At 48.1% G+C, this 22,188-nt stretch overlaps 1 protein-coding gene across 8 annotated transcripts in view; it reads right to left on the bottom strand.

The window, feature by feature from the left end:
• ANKRD44 (ankyrin repeat domain 44) overlaps positions 1-22,188 on the bottom strand; it is a 230,805-nt gene that overhangs the window by 98,508 nt on the left and 110,109 nt on the right. For all 8 annotated transcript variants that reach the window (XM_090045188.1, XM_090045187.1, XM_090045192.1 and 5 more), the window contains exon 3: positions 18,353-18,431. In XM_090045188.1, coding sequence (XP_089901314.1) covers positions 18,353-18,431 — 79 coding nt within the window. The remainder of the gene's footprint in view (positions 1-18,352; positions 18,432-22,188) is intronic.

Here is a 22,188-nt window from a genome sequence, read left to right as displayed (position 1 = left end):
ATAAGCACGGCAAATATCAATCCTAGCAAGGGAAACTCAATTGGGTTTTTGCCACACAAGGGAGGCCATCAGGCACAAAGTAACAAACACCTTTACAGTCAAATGTGCCAACAACACCTCAGTATAACCAAGTATAAAGTGCAGGTCAATTGTAACCATTATGCCTTCTGGAACAGCATTTTAGATAACTGTCAGTAGGATTACAACAATCCTAGCAGTGGTTAAACAGACTTATATCGCTCCTAATTACGTCCAAGCATAAGCCCACACAGACACTGTGAATTATGCCTGTTAAGGGGCTGTCAAGTGTATAGACTGTGTATAGCCAGGGCCCCCTGCTGTGATGGTCAGTAATTATATAGTAACCCTTAATCTGAATTGAAATTTGATTCGAACTGTATGATGTGGATCAGTTAACATGGTTTAGAAAACAGTGAGCACATCTACAAACAGCCTAAGGTACCATCCTGTCCCGCCCTTAAGTAGCTGGTTAAGGTTTTTACTGATCTACTCATTCTTCAGAAAGCTGAATAGGTAGCTGCCAAGAACACAACCAAAGAAAATTAGAAAAGCAAAGTGATCATAGCCCAAAAATATAATATGCAACACATAGTAGCAGTCTTGTATCTCTCAGCTGTTTTCCCCTGTACGTTTTCCATTGTGTTGTTTATCTAACAGAGAGGGATTACTCCTTCACAGCCAGTTTAATCTGTCCACTGAATATGTATTTGCCATAAATGTTTAAAAAAGAAACACAGTATTTAGGCAACAGGCAAGAGACAAAAGTTTTATCAAATACAAATTGGTAAATGTTTTTTTTCCAAATCATTTCACTCAATATATTGTATTTGGTTCAACTAAACTATAATCTTTAGCTTCTTTCATCCAAGGATCTCAAAGCACTTTTAAATTATTTTTATAAATCACAAGTTCCTCAGACATAAGGAAATACAGGCCATTTTACACAAGGGAAAACAAACACAAAAAGATTAAGACCTATGTTTTCAAGAGTATCCTCAATATCTAGATACTTCAGTGTTTCGGTTTTCACTTAAGGACTGATTTTCAAGTGTGCTGTGTGCCTGCATTTAAGCCACTTGTTGAAATCCAGGCTCTCTCCGTCTCAAATTAAGCACCCAAATCAGAAGCAAGCAATTATTTGGGCCCCGGAGACCACATAGGCAGTTCTGGAGAGCTACTGTGGGCCAGTCACAGCCCAGAGCCCACACGACCTGCGGTTCCTCCTTGCCACCGCCAACAGTGCAGAGATCCAGTTCGGACCCTGGCCCACCCCGTGCCCATTCTAGACTCACCCGGACCAGAGCAGAACATCCAGAAACCTTATGCACAGTCTGACCTCAGCCCACCCCGCGCCTGCTCTGGACCATCCACTCATGCTGAGCAGCAGCAGCGGCCAGGCAGAAGCTGCTACTACTCAATGCATGGGAAAAGCAGCCCCTTCCCCTCTCCACTGCCAGGCTCTTCTTGCTACAGCGACACAGAGCCCATGCCCAGGTTGCCCTGTGGCTCCTCTCTGATGCCATCACTGCTGCCTCCAGGGTGTGCAGCAGGACAGCAGTGTCAGTGCAGGGGAGCCACAGGGCAGCTTGGGCATAGGCTCCAGGTGGCTGCAGCAAGGGGAAGGGGCTTCTTTTCCTTCCATACTGAGCAGCAGCTTCTGCCCAGTCAGTGCCCCTGCTGCCACTGTTTGGCATGGGTGGTGGCCTAGTTTGGAATAGGCGTGGGGCGAGCCAGGATCAGGGCTATGCATGTGGGTTCCAGCTGGTCCACAGCTGGTCCACTCCACCAGGCCAAATCCAGAGCGGGCACAGGGCAGGCTAGGGTCAGGGCTGTGTGTGCAGGACCCTACCAGTACCAAGGGGCTGGGGCCAGACACAGCAGCAGCCACAGGGAGCTGCCACGGCCTGGGCCACCTAGAAAGGCAGTCCAGCTGTGGAGCCACCCCAGCCCTGCTACGTGCCCAAGGGATGGTGGGACATGCCACGGGCCAGGTGGGACCGAGGGGCATGCTGCAGGCTGGACAAAGTCCCTCCATGGACTGGATCTGGCCCACAGGCCATATTTTGCCCACCCCTGACCTAAAACCTAAATGACTGTTAGTGGGCACAGAAAATCAGTAGTAGGGCCTAGAATAAGATAGATATTTCCCAGCTCCTGGCTGTGTATTTTGATCTTAAATCTACCCTTCCCAGTGTTGTACAATGTTAGTCAAACTAATCTATGTTTTATGCTCATCTCTGTAAGGAATTTCGGATTGTTTAATACAAAGACATGCCTACACAGATGTAAAGATGCCTAGCAGTGCCTTTTTATCCAAAGCTGCATTATTAAAAATCCCTCAACACTGTTCTTCATCATTTAAAATGCAGCAAGCAAGCAAACAAACAAAAAACCCTCAGCAACAACAAAAAGTAACTTTCAGACCAGAACCTGTTTTCAAGTACATCATAACTACCACTATATCTAGCAAGAATGGCATGGGTGCATCTGAATGCATACTGTAGGTATTAGACTTGTTTTTGAGAAGTCTGAAGCAGACAACATTCATAATGTGCATGAATAATATTAAAGATCCAATCAGAAGGAAACTTCCTATAAGCAGGTCTTTTCTAACAAGACCATTCTGTAATCACTAAGATCTTTCTTTCTCAAGCTTTACCGCCTAAAGAGGAAATAAATCTGTATGATCCAAGCTGCACCGCTCATTACAAATTTTAACTATTTGTTTTTCCAGGAAGTTGCTGCTGTTCCAACTGATGAAAAAATAAATAACTAATTTTTGCTCTCAGAAGCACAGTTAACATTTCTCTACCAGTTTTCCATAGCACTATGCATACAAAACCCTGACATCTCCAGAGAAGTATGGTTCTGAAGTCTAAGCTCTTGAAATCATTATCTACTCGCCAACAGATGGAGACACCTCTCATTAACTCACTTCTCTTTAGATTCTAATTTAAGGTGTCCTGATTTATTATTTTCAGGTGAATTACAAAACACTGCATAGAAAGCATGTCAGTAATGATTTCACTGCTTATTATCAGAATTAGCAGGCATATGCAAAACAAGTTAAAGAAAAAATGAAACACAACAAAAAGGGTTTAAAGTGAAATACAGTATAAAAAAAGCCAAAAACAGAATTGGCTCACCCATTCAGGCAAGCTGGAACTTATAACCTTAGCACAAGCTGGACCATTGCCAGATGTAACTAAATTAAACAATCGAATGGTAGGTATCTTGCACATGTGTGCACTCATACTTAAGCACCTATAGTGGATTTAAACCACCATTACACTCCCATCAGTCTGGACTACTCTGAGACCCCATTACAAAATACAGAAAACTTTGAAGAACCCATTTAAATTACAGAGAACTGTTTCCTAATGTGGGCTGGTCACCGCACTGTCTGGAATTCTCATATTACCACATATTGCAACCTTACAACTGCCCTTGCGGGCTGGAGCTTTCAAGGGGGTCTTTAGAAGGCAACCTTATCACTGTCCTTGTGATCTAGCTCACAGCTGCCCCACTGGTAGTGTGTGGGCCCTGAGAGGGGTTAAATTGTAGCTCTCAGGATCACAGTTAAGGCACTGACAGATTTGCAACTTCCCACTATAACTCATGGAACTTCACAGGAGGCATCATCAGTTATAACAACCCTCCATCCCCCACCCCAACCCAACGGATTTTCTCTGTTGGGTCATGGGGGATGGAGTACTGAGCTTCATTTTGGAGCCCGCTGCGTTTCTGCAGGCTCTCTCCCCTAACCCCACTCCCTACTCCCAGCTCCAGTGCCGTCTTCAGGATAGGAGGGGGGGAAGGGAGGGGAGAGAGCTCAGTCTGGGGTTGGCCCAGCCTGTGCTGGAGGGGTAGAAGGGTAGATTGGAGCCCCTCCCCAGCTCAGAGGGTCTCCAATCCACACCCCCTGCCAGTGGATGCTGGGCCAGATGCAGACCAAGCTCCCTCCCCTCCGATCCTGAACATAGCACCAGGGGTAGGGTAGACTGGATCAACCCAGCCCAACTCCCAGAGTGAACTGACACAAGTTAGTGAAGGCACTCCACTTTGAAGCACCTTCATCTGAATCCTCATATAATAAGGTTTCATTTGTCGTGCAACTGGGCACTTTTAAAGTGCTCTGCAGCCATCCACTTGCCAAGGCATGGCTGTAGAGTGCTTTCTGGTGGCCAGTCACATGACAAAGTGTTAATTCTGACAGCAACCTTAATTCTGTCAGAACTCTTCATAGATTTCATAGACATCAGGGCTGGAAGGGACCTCGGGAGATCATCAAGTCCAGCCCCCTGCCCAAGGGGCAGGAAGTCAGCTGGGGTCATAGGATCCCAGCAAGATAAGCATCCAATTTACTCTTGAAGGTGTTCAATGTAGGTGCTTGAACCACCTCCGCTGTCAGACTGTTCCAGACCTTGGGGGCTCGGACAGTAAAGAAATTCTTCCTTATGTCCAACCTGAAACGGTCTTGCAGGAGTTTGTGACCGTTTGACCTAGTCATCCCTTGGGGCGCTCTGGTGAACAAATGTTCCCCCAGATCCTGGTGGTCACCCCTGATAAACTTATAGGTGGCCATCAGATCACCCCTGAGCCTACGCTTTTCCAGGCTAAAGAGTCCCATGTCTCTCAGCATATCATCGTAAGATCTGTTTTCCTGACCTCTGATCATGCGCGTCACTCTCCTCTGGACTCTCTCAAGCTTCTCCACATCCTTTTTGAATTGTGGAGCCCAAAACTGGACGCAGTACTCCAGCTGCAGCCTCACCAAGGCCGAGTACAAGGGGAGAATGACGTCCCGGGATTTGCTCGAGAAGCATCTATGGATGCAAGCCAGCGTTTTGGTCGCTTTACTAGCCGCAGCTTCGCATTGGAGGCTCATGTTCATCTTGTGGTCAATGATGACCCCCAAGTCTCTTTCTTCTGTAGTGCTATCCAACGTAGCACTGCCGAGCCTATAAGGGTGCTGCAGGTTTTTCCTCCCAAGGTGGAGAGCCTTGCATTTTTTGGTGTTAAACACCATCAGGTTCTCCTCTGCCCATTTGCTGAGCTTGTCCAGGTCAGCCTGGATCACCTACCTGTCTTCTGGCGTGGATGCTTTGCCCCAAAGTTTGGTGTCATCGGTGAACTTGGCCAGTCCACTCCTGACTCCAATGTCCACATCATTAATGAAGAGGTTGAACAGTATGGGTCCAAGGACAGAGCCTTGAGGGAACCCACTGGTCACAGGGCACCACGATGAGCGACTGCCATCAATCACAACCCTCTGGGTCCGACCACGGAGCCAATTTCCCAGCCAGCGGATCGTGGTGGAGCCAACTGGCCAGTTTGGCCAAGAGGTGATCATGGGATACCAGATCAAAAGCTTTTTTGAAGTCAAGATATATGACATCACCTGCACGAGGGAGAAGAGATTGATAGGTCACCTGGTCATAGAAGGAAATGAGATTGGTCAAACAAGGCCTACCCGCAACAAACCCGTGCTGGCTATCCCTTAAGATGTTAGCCTGGGCCAGTCCATCAAGGATGGCCTCCTTAATAAACTTTTCTAAGATCTTCCCCAGGATAGAAGTCAGGCTAATGGGCCTGTAGTTAGCCGGATCCACTCTCCTCCCTTTCTTGAAGATCGGCACCACATTGGCCTGCTTCCAGTTTTCGGGCACTACACCAGAGCACCAGGAGCTCTCGAAGACCCGTGCCAGGGCCTGGGCTATGACGCTCACCAGCTCCTTGAGTACCCTGGGGTGTAGATCGTCAGGGCCGGCTGACTTGAAGGTATCTAGCTTCTCAAGGTGTTCCTTCACGAGGTCAGCATTTATGGAGGGTAGGGGATCCTCATCACCCGGATCCCCCAGCCCCATAGCAGGCATGGGCGTCCCATGGGACTGATGAGACTGACGCAAAGTACCTATTTAATAAGTTGGCTTTTTCCTGGGCGTCAGTTGCCAGTTGCCCCATCTGGTTTAGCAGGGATCCAACGTTGCCCTTGCTTTTCCTCCGGCTCCCCACATATCTGAAAAAGGACTTTTTGTTGTCCTTGATGCTTGAAGCTAGTTGGAGTTCAGTTGCAGCCTTGGCTTTCCTGGTTTGCTCCCTGCAGGACCGCACCAGCGCAGAATAATCCTCCTTGGAGGTGATTCCCGTCCTCCATCCTTTGTAGGCTCTCCTTTTTAGCCGCAGGAGGTCCACTAGCTCCCTGAAGAGCCAGGAGGGCTGCTGTGCCTTCTTGCTGCCTTTCCTCCGTGTTGGAATAGATTTAGCTTGTGCATTGAGGATCGCTTCCTTGAGAAGCAACCACTCTTCTTGAACTCCCATCTCCCTAGGGTCATGGTCCCTAAGGGCCTGACCGACAAGCCTCTTGAGCTTGTCAAAGTCGGCTTTTCTGAAATCAAGAACTTCTGTGTTGCTGACTGACTTGCCAGCTTTACGGCGGATGGTGAAGGTGATCAGCTCGTGGTCGCTGTCATCCAGCTTCCCATCAATCACTAGGTCGCCGATTAGGTCGTCCCCCGTAGCCAGTACCAGGTTGAGCAGCGCTTTGCCTCTCATTGGCCCGTAGACTTCTTGAGTCAGGTAGAGGTCATCCACGCACGAGAGAAAGCTTTGCGACCGCTTGGATTTTGCTGAGTGATTCCCACGAGATGTCTGGGTAATTGAAGTCACCCATGACAACCAAGGTCCTGGAGCAAGCAGCCTCAGTCAGTTTCCGGGCGAACTCCTGGTCAAGCTCAGGACTTTGAGTGGGAGGTCTGTAGTAGACTCCCACCGTTGTGTCCCCTGTGCCGTATTCCCCACAAATTTTTACCCAGAGGGTCTCTAGCTGTCCATGCCGGTCGCCAACATCAGCTTGCAGGGACATGTAGCTTTTCTTCACATAGAGAGCTACACCCCCGCCCCTTTTGTCAACATGATCCCTCCTGTACAGGGTATAGCCCTCTATACCTGTGGTCCAGTCATGGGTGGAGTCCCACCAGGTCTCCGTTATCCCAATGACATCATAATTCTTTGCACTGAGCAGGAGGATGAGCTCCTCCTGCTTGTTGCCCAGGCTCCTGGCATTAGTGTACAGGCAGGCAAGTGTGCCCTTGGGGGCTCTTGCCTTGCCCACAGATTGTGCCAGGGCTGGGGCAGGGGTGGGCTCCCTTAAGTGCCTTGGTCTGCTGGCTTTGCAAGGGTTGCTCAGCGGCCCAGTAGTGGCAGTAGTCCCCCCATCCCCCAGCGGGCTTAGTTTAAAGCCCGGTGGAGCAGGTCAGCCAGCCTGGCTGAGAAGAGCCTCCTCCCCAGGGGGGAGAGGTGGAGGCCATCTCTTCCCAGCAGCTTGCTGCCTCTCTCGCCAAAGAGCGGGCTGTGGTTGTGGAAGCCAAAGCCTTCCCGATGACACCAGCTCCGTAGTCTTTGGTTCACTGCGTGGATCCTCCTCTCCCTCCTCAGCCTATACCCCGAGGCTGGGAGGATCGACGAAAACACCACCTGAGCTCCCAGACCCCTAGAGCCCCGCTCCCAAATCCCTGTAGCACCTCATGACCTGGCTGGGGGTGCTCCGAGCCGTGTCATTGGTGCCCACGTGAGTAAGGAGCATGGGATAGTGGTCTGTGGGCCGGAGGAGCTGTGGGAACCTCTCCGCAATGTCTCGGATGCCGGCCCCCAGGAAGCAGCAGACTTCCCGGGCTAAGGGGTCGGGGCAGCAGATTGCCCCCTCAGTCCCCCGCAGGATGGAGTCTCCCACAACAAACACCTTTCATTTTGTCTTGGGGAGAGCAGGGGCAGTAGCTGTGGTTGAACCTGGGTTGCCTGCGGGAGCTGGCAACTGACAGGATCTGCTGGGGCTGCAAGAGGTGCGAACCTGTTGCTAAGCTCTGGCGAGGGAGGGGCCTTGGTGCGGCGGGCCTTAGGGCCCTTGACCACCTTGGTCCATGCCCCTGACTGGGCAGAGCGGGAGGTCCCACAGTTCTCCTTAGTCCTGGAGGGAGACAGTGCTCTACCCTGCGGCTCCCGGGGGAGAAGGGCCTGGCAGTAGGAGTCTATCTCCTGCTTGCAGTCCCTGATGGCACACAGTCTCTGGACAGTGGCCTGGAGCTCCTCCAGCTGGCGCGCCAGAGACCCCAGTAGGGAGCAGACCCCACAAGGGGAGGTGGCCATGCTCCCGGACCCCAGAGCCTGAAAAAGGGACAGGCACCCCCCGCAGCCAAGAGCCAAGGGCTCTGTCTGCGTGGAGCCTGGAACCATGGGCTCCGTCTGGGCGGCCGTCTCTGAGGTGCCCAATGGAGGGGCCACAGAGCCCGAGGGGACCCTCGGGATGCGGCACGTGCCCATCCGTGTCATGCCTCTGGTAGGCTGGCTACGGCTGAGACTGACTGCTCTGGGGGGGTCGCAGGCAGGGTCTCGTGCCCTCCCACGCCCTCTCCTGTGCAAACTCCGCGCTACCTCAAGTGCCTGTTCGTGTGGCTCCCTGGGGGGCTGGGCCAAGTAGGGCCCTGGGCGGGGACTTGACCCGGCCCGGCTCCACGCAGCTGCCTCCTCCCAGGGGGCGAGGAGTTAACCCCTTCCCACCATGAGCCCGCTTACCTCCAGCTGTGCTGGGGGTCGGCAGGGGGCTCTGCGGCTGCTGAGGGAGTGTCTGGGGGGCTGAGGAGTGGGGGCGCAGTGGGCTTCACCCACGCGTCTCTCACCGCTCCGGAGCCTAACTGAGCTTTTTTTCCCTGTTTGGCGAGCCCTTTTAAACTGTGTGCATGGGCAGTGGGCCTGCCGTCAGGGAACGCTGGTTTCTCAGGCCAGGGGGGCCCAGCCCGGGATTTGGGGGGCCCTACAGGAGGGGGACTGGTGAGTACCCCACTCCTTCTCTTCTCTCTCCCTGCGGGGCTGGGCCAAGTAGGGGCCTGGGCGGGGGCTTGACCCGGCCTGGCTCCACGCAGCCGCCTCCTCCCAGGGAGCAAGGAGTTAACCCCTTCCCACCACGAGCCCGCTTACCTCTGGCTGTGCTGGGGGTTGGCAGGGGGCTCTGCAGCTGCTGAGGGGGTGTCTGGGGGGCTTCGGGGGAGCGGGGGCGCAGCGGGCTTCACCCGTGCGTCTTTCGCTGCTCTGGAGCCTAACTGAGCTTGAGCTAACTCTTAGCTGTTGCTTTGCCATGGAAAGCTCATTGGCAAAAAGCTAATGATGAGTCAGGGCACCTGGGCATCCAGGGGTGGTAATCAGTGCAGCAGGCAGGGCACAGTGGAAAAAGGGGTTGCAGGAAGCAGCAATGGAGGAGGTAGCATGCAGGGGGTGGGGAGGGTCACCCAGGCACATGGAGCAGCAGGTGGGCGCAGACAGCGGCAGCAGGAGGGAGTTCACAGTCCAGCAAAAGGAGTGCCTGGGACCAAGGTGCAGCAGGCTGTATGGAACCAGCACCAGGGTGGGCATGCAACGCAGCTGTGGGGAACCTGGATGCAGGGTGCAGCAGTGGAGAGGGCACACAGAGCAGCACGGGCTGGGGAGGGGTCACCTAGGCAGACTGGGTGGAGGAGGACATGCAGCCACTAGAGGCAATGGCCCCTGTTGGTGTAGCCCCAGGGTTGTGCAGCCCTGGCCACTGGGAAGTTGGACAACCTGGAATCCTCCTCCAGCTACAGTGAATCCTATGGATTCTTGAGTTCCCTTTACACTGCTCAGGCCTTTTTACTCTGTGCAAAAAGTCTAAATAGGGTTGAGAACCTGACCCATAGCAACCAAACTGGAGGAGCATAAGGTTAAAGGTAGGGTATAACTGCACCTTATAGACCAGGGGCAGGCAATTATTTTGGACAGAGGGCCACTTGCTGAGTTTTGGCAAACTATTGAGGGCCACATGACAGGCAGCCAGGGACAGATAAATATTAATTTTCTAATTTTTTTTAGGGGTCCTGCAGGCCAGATAAAATGGCCTGGCAGTCCACATTTGGCCTGCGGGCTGCATTTTCCCCACCCCTGTTATAGACTAACTAAATCTGAGATGCATAAGATTTCTTAAGCAACAGCTTACTTCTGCCACAACTGTAGCTCTTACATGCTAGGGCTGCAGAGGACTAAGGTTCTACCGACAACAAAAGGAGCCAGCATTATGCAAGACCATAGCCAGTAGCTATACTTCCCCTCTTGTTTCCAGAAATCTTGCTGGGACAGCTGGCTCTATGATTGCTATCTTATGTCATGCCATACAGCACTACTTTAAAAGCATGATAAATATCTTTAGATTGCAAGCCCCTCAAGGCAAGGCTCTGAGCTCAGATTTTATTTATAAAAAGGGTACCTCAGGAAAGACCCTAGGCTTACACCAGTGTACATGGGTGTGAGACATGTTACCTTGTATAACTACTTGCCTGGGTGGTTCTCCACATGCACCTGTGGATGTGTATATTTATAAATAAAACTGTATTGATATGACAGACATTTACTATTCACCTACTCTTCTTATTCTGGGCAGGGGCGAAACCATGTCTAAATGCTCAACCTGTGTGCTTCAGTGGAGACTGCAAAAATAAACTCAGCCCCAGACCCCCTTTGATGAAAATAATCACGGATGATATCCTCAGCTCATATAAATCCACCTAGTTCTATTCATTTGAATGGACCAATGCTCAATTTGCCAACTGAAAACCCAAGTCTGTATCTTCTTTGTTAATTCTGAACAGACTCTTATTTTAATGGTTACTTATGAATCCACTAATGGTATGTCTCAAAGCAACAGGGCATATGTTTTATTCATTAGACACCATATTTTTTTGTGCTGCCAACATTAATGGGCTACAAATCTAAGAATGAGCATATTTTATGGAATTTCTCTCCTGAATCCTGTATTAAATGAAATAGGCAAATATGTTTCTCCACTTGTAGGCATTTCATTTCTGCTTTCTCTCCTTAAATACAATTCCTGTCCTCTTTTGTTTAAAATCAGACAATAGAGTTATGCTGTTTATTTGGTGACATTTGTCATCAGATTTATCGTTTGTGAAGCATTTTAATAAATGCTGAATGCACAAGAGAAAGGAGGGAAAGAAGCTGTTGTTGTGATCAGCCCTTCTTGCCTGACTAGCAGTAGCAGATCACTATAGCAAAGAAATTTATAATGACTCATAACTCAGTCTCTACCAAGTGGATACAAAAGATGTGCAGTGTGAATAATGATAGTTCATTGATTGAAAGGAAATGAATAGATAGAATATATCACACACAACATTACCTTTGATTCACACCCCACGCATGTTAACAGTGTTGAAGTTCCAGAGTCCCCCAAACTGAACTCCATCATGGCTCTGCTAGTATGAAGAGGAATCACTTAAATTATGAGCTAGTTTCTATTTTTACCCCAGTTGGTTACCTCAAAAAGCCAGATCTGAATTTTAATTGTCCACAAGAAAAACTGCAAAGACTATGAGACCTGACTGACAGTATGTCTGAATTGAAAACTTCCCACAAAATTTTCTTTCTATATAAGAAACAAAATGGAAAATCAATATTTTCTAGGGTATTCTACCACAGTCAGGTCACTTCTTCCATAGGGAATGCACTGAAGATGCTATTAGAATTCATGGGAGAAATGAAGCAGATATGTTTCATCTGTTATTTCGACAGATATTCTTCAGGCAGCTACTTGTGCCACGGCATCCTTCTTGCAGGGTGATAATGCACAGTAACAAGAACCGACAGTGATTACATGCTATATTAAAATGAAGGTTATTAATCTTTACCTCCTGCTGAAAAAAGTACATTTGTTCTAACATATCAGAAAAACACAATCAGTCAGTACAATAACATTCACTCCAAGTCATTTTTATGATATCACTGACACAGTGAACCGTCAGATATACAAGTGCTTCATAAGTTAAGCTTCTTGATCAGACAGCGAACTGATCTAAAATGTCAAAGATGAACAGAGAGAATGTGTGCAGTACCTCATTTAGTTAACTAATCATTTAAACTTTTTTTCTGCTTTCTCCAACTGTTATTGGATAATGAGCTTTTCTTGAAAACTGGCGGAGCAATGCATGTGTGGTGGGAAAACAACAACATTTAAATGAGAGTTCTGTTTCAACTACTTTTGCTTCAAAACATGTGAACGTTATTGATGATGTAATTTTGGTATCATTGACAGCTAAGTAAGAATTGTGAGTAGATGGTCTAAATTAAAGTAAAAATCCTAGAGCTATGGTTATTTCATAAAATACCATTCGCTGGCTAATTTAGTGGCAGTTTTTACACTACAGTTTATTGTTACAAACTTTGATACTACCAAGGCATTCATCCATCACAACACTGTTATCTCTTTCATTACAGAAGTCCAATCTAAAAACAGTTTTATATTGTTTTGGATAAGTAAAAGCAGCCAAACTCACAGTATGACTCAATTACAACAGCAGCAATGGACAGATGTCATATTGCCATTTTCCAGTCTCTTTGGCAAAGAAAGTTATAATTTGACAAACAGTTCTCAAATAAAACTTGAGCAAATAAGAACAATTTTTTTTTAAATAAAATTAAAACAAAATCTTTTTTCATAGTTGATAGGGTCAGAAGGGACCCAAGCAGATCATCAAGTCCGACCCCCTGCCATGGCAGGAAAGAGTACTGCAAGGTGTACATTTAGCCTCCTCTTAAAGACCCCCAGGGTAGGAGCCAGCACCACTTCTCTTGGAAGTTGGTTCCAGATCCTAGCCGCCCTGACTGTGAACTAGCGCCTCCTGATATCTAGCCTAAATCGACCCTCTGCCAGCTTGTGACTTATTTCTTGTCACTCTTAGTAGCGCTCGGGGGAACAGGGACTCCCTCAATGTCTGCTGGACCCCCCTGACTAGTTTGTAACAGGCCACTAGATCCCCCCTCAGCCTTGTTTTGTGGAGGCTGAACAGGTTCAGGTCCCTGAGCCTCTCCTCGTAGGGCCTGCCCTGCTGCCCCTGATCATGTGAGTGGCCCTCCTCTGGACCCTCTCCATGTTGTCCGCATCCCTCCTGAAGTGTGGCGCCCAGAACTGGACGCAGTACTCCAACTGTGGCCTGACCAGTGCTGCATAGAGGGGGAGGATCACCTCCTTGGACCTGCTTGAGATGCATCTGTGGATGCATGACAAGGTGCGGTTGGCCTTCCTGACTGCATCCCCGCACTGCCGGCACATGTTCATTTTAGCATCAATGACGACTCCAAGACCCTTTTCTGCCCCTGCACTGACAAGAAGGGAGTTCCCCAGCCTGTAGGTATGGTGCTGGTTCTTCCTCCCCAGGTACATCACCTTGCACCTGTCAGTGTTGAATCCCATCCTATTCTCATCCGCCCACCCCTGTAACCTGTCTAAGTCCGATTGCAGCCTATTCCTCCCTTCTAGCATGCCCACTTCCCCCGACATCTTAGTGTCGTCTGCAAATTTGAACAGAGTGCTTTTTACCCCCTCATCCAAGTCGCTGATGAAGATGTTGAATAGCGCGGGCCCCAGGACCGAGCCCTGCAGAACCCCACTGCCCACGTCCCTCCAGGTCGAAAATGACCCATCCACCACCACTCTCTGGGTGCGGCCCTCCAGCCAGTTAGTGACCCAATTGACTGTGTAGGTGTCGACCTCACAGTCCTCTAGTTTTTTTTAACAAGAACGGGGTGAGAGACTGTGTCGAAGGCCTTCCTAAAGTCCAGGAAGACTATGTCCACTGCTACCCCTGCATCTAAGGATTTGGTGACCTGGTCGTAGAAGGCCACCAGGTTGGTCTGACAGGACCTGCCGCTAATGAACCTGTGTTGGTTGCCCCTAAGCATAACCTCCCCTGCTGGCCCCTCATGGACATGCGCTACGATAATTCTCTCAGAAAGCTTCCCCAGGATCGAGGTAAGACTAACTGGCCTATAGTTTCCTGGGTCTTCCTTCCTCCCTTTTTTGAAAATGGGAACCACGGTGGCCCTCTTCCAGTCCTCTGGCACCACACCAGAGCACCATGAAAAGCCATGCCAGGGGTCCCACAATGACCTCTGCTGATTCCCTCAGCACTCTGGGGTGGAGATCGTCCGGACCAGCTGATTTAAATACATCCAGTCCCTCCAGAAGTTCCCTGACTAGATCTTCACTGAACCTAGGTCTGGGTGCACCTCCCCTGGGGTCTATGGAGGTCCTGGTGCGGGGGCGTGACCCAGTCCCTGCTCAGGAAAATGGAGGCAAAGAAATTGTTAAATAGGTTAGCTTTGTCCTCTGGTGTGACGACCAGATTTCCTAGCGTGTCTTGCAGAGGTCCCACATTACCGGTACCTTCTTTTTACCCTCTATGTATGTTAGAATAAACGTAATTATATGCATCAATCCTTACTCACGAGTTTTGCTAGTACTTTACATATTTTGTTAGGACATAACATTATTGTGAGAAAGGAAATCTCAGTGAGGTCTCTTCTCAACACAATAAGAAAGGTAGTTCTGAAATCTTTATCGAAGGGCTCTAAAAAAAAGGGCTGCTGCAGCTACAACAAGAACTTGCCACTGTCCATGTGTGTGACAGCAGCCCCAGGCACTGGGACGTGTTGTTATGCCTCGGATTATTTTTCCCAATGGCTCTACTTATTAGCAAAGTAGGTGGGTATTAATTCCTACTATTGACTGGAAAGTAATAGAGAGGAGTTTAATTTGGCCAAGTCACAGAAGTTAGTACTGTCAGCAGCCTTGATTAAAAATAGAATCGTAGAATCACAGAAGTAGGGTCGGAAGGGACCTTGTAGATCTTCAAGTCCGACCCCCTGCCTGGGCGGGAGAAAAGACTGGACTCAAATGAGTCCAGCCAGGTAGTCATCAAGCCTCTTCTTAAAGATCCCCAGGGTAGGAGCCAGCACCACTTCCCTAGGAAGCTGGTTCCAGCTCCTACCTGCCCTAACTGTGAAGTAGTTCTTGCGGATGTCTAATCTAAACCTACTCTCTAATAATTTGTGTCCATCGTTCCTTGTCAGTAATCAGTTCCTGGTTCGCAGTCCAGCATTCAAGACTGTGTTTTACCCTTTATATCACAAGGTCTAAAAGGGTATAAAATACTGTAACAGATTTATCCCAAAACCAAGTTGCCTCTGGGACTCACCATGTGGCATGCTTGGATATTCTCCCAAATAAGATTTGCTCCTATGGTATTTACTCTCAATTTGTAGCTCATGAAAAAATGGGTTCAGTTTTGTTATTTTCATATCTATATGTATTATGGTATTTAATATAAATGCATTTTTGTAACTTCATGATGTAACTGGAAGTTAGTCAAGTGAGGTATTTAGCACACACCTAAGGTATTGTCTGCCTGTTATGGGGAAATCACTCTGTAGCAAAGATATCTAAGAGAAAGGGTCCATCAGGCCAGAGAAACGCCAGGTGCCCGAGGGAGACATTTTTTTTGAGAAGTCTCATGCTCATGGAGACTCATAAGCAATTAAAATAATGTTAAGGGGGGCTGCCTTTGGAGGACTTTTTACAGTTGAGATAAATCAAGGCCTTTTGGATCCCAGGCTTTGGTGGTTCAGTGGCCCAAGCAATCAGAGCTGGCAGAATCAGCAGGAAAGCTGAGTTCTGGAGACGCTGGCAAGGGCTAGGGCTAGGGTGTGGCTAGATGAGAGGGTAAGAAACTGTACTTGTTCTATTTGTCTGCCTCCACACTTATGGTCAGTTTTACTTGTACAATTCTTTTCTCCTGCATAATAAATCCTTTTGTTGTTTTGTTTCCCGACTGCTTATGGAAAAAGTGATCTCTGGACAAGTGATAATCTAGGCTAGCCCTTTCTATGGAAAAGGAGGCCTAATATTTCTCTTACAACCCAAAGGGAGGCCACCTGGAGCTGGGAGAATTCCCCTTGCTGCCGCTGTGGGGTTCAGTATAGGGTTACCATATGTCCAGGTTTTCACAGACACATCCTGTTTTCGGGTCTTCCCATCTCCGTTTGGGCAGTGTTTTAAAATATCAACAAATGTCTGGGCTTTTGCTCTGCTTAGCATCAAAGTTTTCCCTGGCACTTCCCAGCTTGCCCTAGCAAGGAGCTGCTTGGGGCTGGGGGGAACAGGAAGAGGGTGACTGGAGACAGGGGGCATCACATACACCTGCATGCACACATGCATGTGGCCAGCATGCAGCCTTGAAGGGTGGGGGAAGTAGCTGCAGCAGCTGGATGCAGGTAAGTCTACGGGGGTGGGGGGTTGGGGGGCCAGAGCCTGGGGACTGTCCAGGGGAGCTGTGTGGGTGTGCACACATATGTGCAGCAGGGGTGTGTGGAAGGGACAGGTGTGCGGGGGGGGGGGGGGGGGGTGCCTGCTGGCACTGGGGAAAGCTGTCCAGATGCTGGAGCTGCAGCAGGGCAGGAGAGGCACCTGTCCCTCCAGCGGAGAAAGGGTGTGGGGGGCCCTTTGGGGGTAGCCGGGAGCTGCATGGCCTGACCAGTGACACCAGGGCCAGTGCTTGTATTTGCAGCGGTGGGACAGCTGGGAGCATGGGGCAGATGTAGTGCCAAGGGGCTCTGGGTTGGGAATGAGAGGCACCAGCATGATCTGGGGGGTGGGGTACCATAGGTCAGGGGTGAGGGGCACCAGCAGAGCTGGGGAGACTGTGTCTTTGGGTTGAGGGACAGAGGGAGGGCATAGGCTTATCACTGCCACAATCATATTACCCCACCCCTGACAGGTGTCCTCCTTTTTGAAACTGGAAATATATGGTACCCCTAGTCCAGTATAAGGGCAGTGGAACTGAGATGTGTGGAGGTAAGGAGTTATCCTAGGGCAGGGGTGGGCAAAATGCAACCTGTAGGTGGGATGCAGCCCGCCAGGCCATTCTATCCAGCCCGCAGGACCCCTAAAAAAGTTAGAAAATTAATATTTATCTGCCTCTGGCTGCCTGTCACGCGGCCCTCGATGGCTTGCCAAAACTCAGTAAGCGGCCCTCTACCCAAAATAATTTCCCACCCCTCCCCTAGGGCAATCTCAGCCTGTTCCAGGACAAGAGGCAGTACACTGGAGAGAAACTCGGGGCTCTGAGGGTCCCACACAAATGGATGTGGGACAAGTACCTTCTGCTTGATCATCAAGCACATATATATTAGAGCACATTACTTTTATTCAGTGCTTAGGAAATTATTAGAAAGTCTGTTCCTCAGTTCAGGATTTCAGACAGCAAACAGAATGATTTTTCAGGCAGTACCCTCACAAAGCAAGCCCAAGTAAACTAAGCTGCTTAACTCCAAAGAGTTTACAGCTTTTACAAATTGTCACATTCTCATTTATAAAGTTTAATATATCATATATTCAGCTTAAGATATGTTGTACAACAACAAAATTAATTTACAAAAATATAAAAATAGGTTATGCAAGGGTATACTTGTACTACACACACACAAACGTATTTGCATTTGTTATGTTAAAACTCACAGAAAAGATTTTCAGAAGAGGAATTGCTTATTAGGGTTTGATGAACAATTAACAAGTTAACTTATTTAACACATTTCCCTCCTCACCATGAATCGTCTCCCAACAGATAATGATTTTCTCAAATTCATTTGCTATTCAGAATAAATCTATAAACATTTGTTGGTCAGTAGCCAATTTGGAGCCAGCTTGCTTCAAGTGTTTTGTTAGTTTCTAAACTCTAACTAGATGTCAGAATTCTAGGATGAGGTCCACAATTCTGTGAAACTGCTAATTCAGTGAAGATTTAAGTACGTCTTTCATTTATACCACATGCTTAAAATCAGCCCCATTTAGCAGAAGTCTTCAGTTCTCCTAAAAATCAACAGAACTTAAGCTCTTGTTTCAGCTCATTGCTAAACACGGATGGTCTTACACAGGGGTTGGCAACCTTTTCTGGCTGTGGGGCAAAATGATCCACCCTGGGCTTGAGATGGGAGGGGAAGCACTTGGACCCTGCTACCAGCACTGTTCGTTCCCCAGTCACACAGAAAGTGTCTGCAGCTGGCACTTCTTCCTACAACAGCATGAGAAGAGTGCTTGCAGACAGAACCCTGTCACTGAATAGCAGCGCAGTCCCATGTCTGCAAGCTGGGTCCAGCCTGGAGGCCACTAGTTGCTGACCCCTGATCTTACATGTGCTGAAGTGCTTTTCTGTACCTGGAAATACAGAACAGCCTTAACACATCGCAAATTAGCTGCTTTACTTCATTTAGTTCTTCTCACAGGACCGTTAACATAACAGTATCAAGTCACTTAAACCAGCTCTCTTATCTTGTAAAGAGCTTAATGTTATCTGAAACATTTGCGAGGGAGTGCCCAGAGCTAACCTGCATAAATTAAAGATGTCTCCTACAGTTATTCCCTTCAGCTTGCAAACTACCTTTTTTATCAATTAATAAAGTAATGCATATTTCATGTTACCTGAAAGAATAAGGAGCTCAATGATCTCTGCATCGCCCAGGAAAGCTGCAACGTGAAGAGGGGTACGTTTCTCAGCATCCTGCAAAGCAACATTGCATAGCTGTGAACTATGGCCAGCAGATCAGTGCTAGTACTAATTAAAGTGCAATTAAATTTTAACAAACTCTTCATTTTTAACAGCTTCTCACATCAGAAAGATGAATCTCAAACAATGAAGGAAAGTCTAAACCAGGCACTCTTCTTTAACAATCCACTTTGCTGCCACATCAGTTCCACCAAGAATCTATCCTATGATTTGGGCAGGGGGTGGCATAGCTTAGAAAGTGTTTAGCAGTGCAGGCTGAACATTTTAAAAATTAAACTAAACAAGATGGACCAAGACTTTACTACATCTTTTCAAAGGTCTGGACATCAGAAACTGTTTTCAATTTTCCTACCCTACCAACTACTCATGTGCAGTGCCTTAACTTTAATGTCTCAGGAAACACTGCATACATCTGGACAGACTATGGCTTCCTTATAAATAGGGACCTACCAAAATCATGGAAGTGCATTCCCAGTGGCTCCATTAATCCTGCTGGTTTTTCCAGGCCTCCTCCCCCTGCCCCTGATTGGCAGAGGAGCCCTGCAGGTCCCACCACTGATTGCTGGGGAGGCAAAAACCATGGTTTTAAATATGCTGCAGCTTTTGCCTTCTGGCCAATCAGCAGCAAGCAGTGGGGCCACCAGGACACCTTGGCCAATCAGCAGCAGGAGGCAAAAGCCATGGTATGGTTTTTGCCTCCCCAGCGATCAGCGGCAAGTGGCAGGGCTGCCAGAGCCCCTCCACCTATCGGGGACAGTGGGGGCCATATGGCAAAACCATCCAGATTAAAGGAACTCTACAGAGTGTACTTCCACCATGATTTTGGTAGGTCCCTACCTATAAACCAGTTTTAAATAGGTTTGTTATATCAATTTTAGATACCTCAGGGCAAGAAGGGGTTAAATACATTTAGAAGAAAAACCTGCCTGAGTGCTGTATTCTGGAAATAGGCCATGAAGCAAGAAACATTAAAAGGAGTCCAGACAAGCCCCTGAAGAGACTCCTTGCTGTTTCTAGTGACAGGAAGAGAGGAGTACCTGAAAAGGGAGATGTCCAGAGACAATGCAGAGGACAGACAGGCAAGATGAGAGCCGCCCGAGAGAGAACAGCCAGGCAATTCTCCTGACAGAAATGGTTTGGGCTTTGGAGCAGAAGGACTTTGTCTGCCGTACTGCTGTAGGCCAGGTATGTCAAACTCATCTGGCCCCATGTACTGGGTCCAGCATGCAGGCTGGTGCAGTGCTGGTGCCACACAGTGTGCACCATAGACCACCCCACATGCTGCTTGCATGCAATAAGCACTGGCTCCAGCCCCACACACCATATGTGGCATGCACCAGGCATGGCTTTGGCCCTACCCATAGTATATGGGGTGTGGGGCTTGTTTGGCGTATGCACTGCATGTGGCATGCAGGACCAATCCAGGGCTTGTGTTGGATGTGGCACCTGAACCAAATAAACCCTATGTGCTGCATGTGGCATGAACAGCCATTTTGTAGACCTAGTCTGAACCAGCCCCACACCCAGCGTGCAGGGCTAGTCCGGTGCGGGTAGCACATACAGCGCAGACTCCAAAATGGCCCCACATGCTCCAGTTCTAGCCCAGTATGCCATGGCAGCCCCCCTCAGACCAGCCCCACACACCACATGCAGCATATCCCAGCCCCAGCTGCAGCCCTGTATAACATGTGACCAGTCCAGAGCCCATGCCACGTGCCACACCAGCTCTGCATGCTGAATCCAGCATGCATGGCCAGTCTGTAGGCTTGATCTGGACAGGCCCCAGATCCAGCATGGAAGGTCAGTATAGCATGGACACAACATACAGTGCACACCCTGTGTGGTGCATGCCCTAGACTGGCCCTGTGTGCAGCATAGCCAGCTCCAGCCCTGATGCTATGTGGAGCCTGCACCAGACGAACTATGCGCACTGCATGCAGCCCAGGAACAAGGGCCAGAGCATGCTGCGTGCACTGTGCAGTGCTGGTCCAACAACCATGGACAGTACTGTGGCCTGGATTATAGGGCTCCTTGGGCTGGATTTTTGACAGCTCGGCTTTAAGACAATGAAAATCGTTTCATTTTAAGAAGAGCTGAGTGCTTTGCTGCTTGTGACTTTGGGTGCACTCTGTCACCTTGAAGAGCTAAATTCACTCTCCAGAAACTGAACCAGAAGGCAAAATGAATAACCAGTGATATTAGGGATGAAAAGTTCCTGAAGTCCAAGGATCCAGGGACTTACCCTCTCTAGAATTTATACTTGGGCTAGCTTCAGGGGATGCTCAGAGACTATACCAAACTGGGGATCCCAAGCAAATGCTTCTCAGGAAATCCATGGCATCTTCACAAAATGATACTTTCTGTTCTTTATTACCACTCAAAAACATGTAAGATTTACAGCACCGTCACTGGTATGTGAATCAGTGCCCTCTGAAAAGATCAGGGTGGTTCACACAACAGACCTATTATTTCACATTCTCTGCGAACTCAAGGAGCTGTCTCTGAATTGGGTACGTTATTCCACATTTTGTATATTTTCTTTACTAACATGACTAACAGAGACTTCAATCTTTATTTAAAAAAAAAAAAAAAGAGAGAGAGAAGCTGAGACATTGGAACAAAATGGGAAGTATGCCTTCTCTTAATGCAAGTCAATACCATTTGGGCATCTAATTCACTGCCTTAAACTCCATTTAAAATCTCAACCTAGACTGTTAAATTATACATTCATTTCAATATCCCAGCAGTAGGCCTGAGGAGTCTAAATGAATAGCATACTTCAGTGGGGCTTTTTGGTGTTTTTATCTAATAGCTGATTGAATCAGCTATTAAATAAAAGTGCAAAAAGCCCCGCTGAAGTGCATGAGCTATACAGATGCTCGGCGAGCCAGGTCAAACTGTCATGATTCCTCTTCTGGACATGCACTGCACTTGGCACGGGGCTGTGCCAAGCTGAAAGTAAGCACTGCTTGTTTGGTTTTTTCCTATGTCTCTAAGCACCCCTAATGTGACAGAACAGTTCCTAAAGGGCCATTTGTTTCTAGCACAACTTTATTCTCCACTGATACTTGAGTTCCAAGGACAAGATAATTTTTCTTTGGAAAAGAACATAATTCAGTCTGGTACTTCAAACAACTAAAATACCACAGAACTTTCTCCCTTAATCCCAAATTAAACACATCACTCCAAATTGAATGGAAAGCTGCTTTGCATATTAGTTAGCCAAGGTTTCCAAGCCTCTAGGGTGTGCATGCACGTGCACCCTGAACGATACCTAATGCTCTCCACTTCAGAAACCAGTACTACAGGCATGAAATAAAGATTTAGTAACATTTGTTTTCTTGTGGAGACCTGATAAAGACTGAATATTTACTACTATTTACCTCTACATATTCTTTCAAATCTGTGTACCAACCTGAGTTCAAATCTGAATCTGGTCTGCCCGATCCCTACTTTAATGTACACAGATGACACCTTCATAATGTCAAAAACCCTCCATTGGATTACAGAAAGCAGTTATAACTTTTGAGCATCTTTATGGACAAAAATAACTTAAAGATAAATTATGACTCGGACTTTAGATAAACCCAGTATAGATACCAACCCACCAACTGTTCGTGCTGACATAGTAAAGGGGTACCTGGAGGGGTTGAACGAATTTAAGTCAACAGGCCCTGATGATCCTCCAGGGAGAGGAAATTGAAGTCATATATCTTGACTTTAAAAAAGCCTTCGATCTGGTATCCCATGA

This window comes from Crocodylus siamensis, chromosome 4, assembly GCF_052110815.1.
Source record: "Crocodylus siamensis isolate JL-2025a chromosome 4, ASM5211081v1, whole genome shotgun sequence".
NCBI classification, from domain to species: Eukaryota; Metazoa; Chordata; order Crocodylia; family Crocodylidae; genus Crocodylus; species Crocodylus siamensis.
Note: the sequence above shows the minus strand (reverse complement) of the source record. Positions and strands in the feature narration are given on the sequence as shown.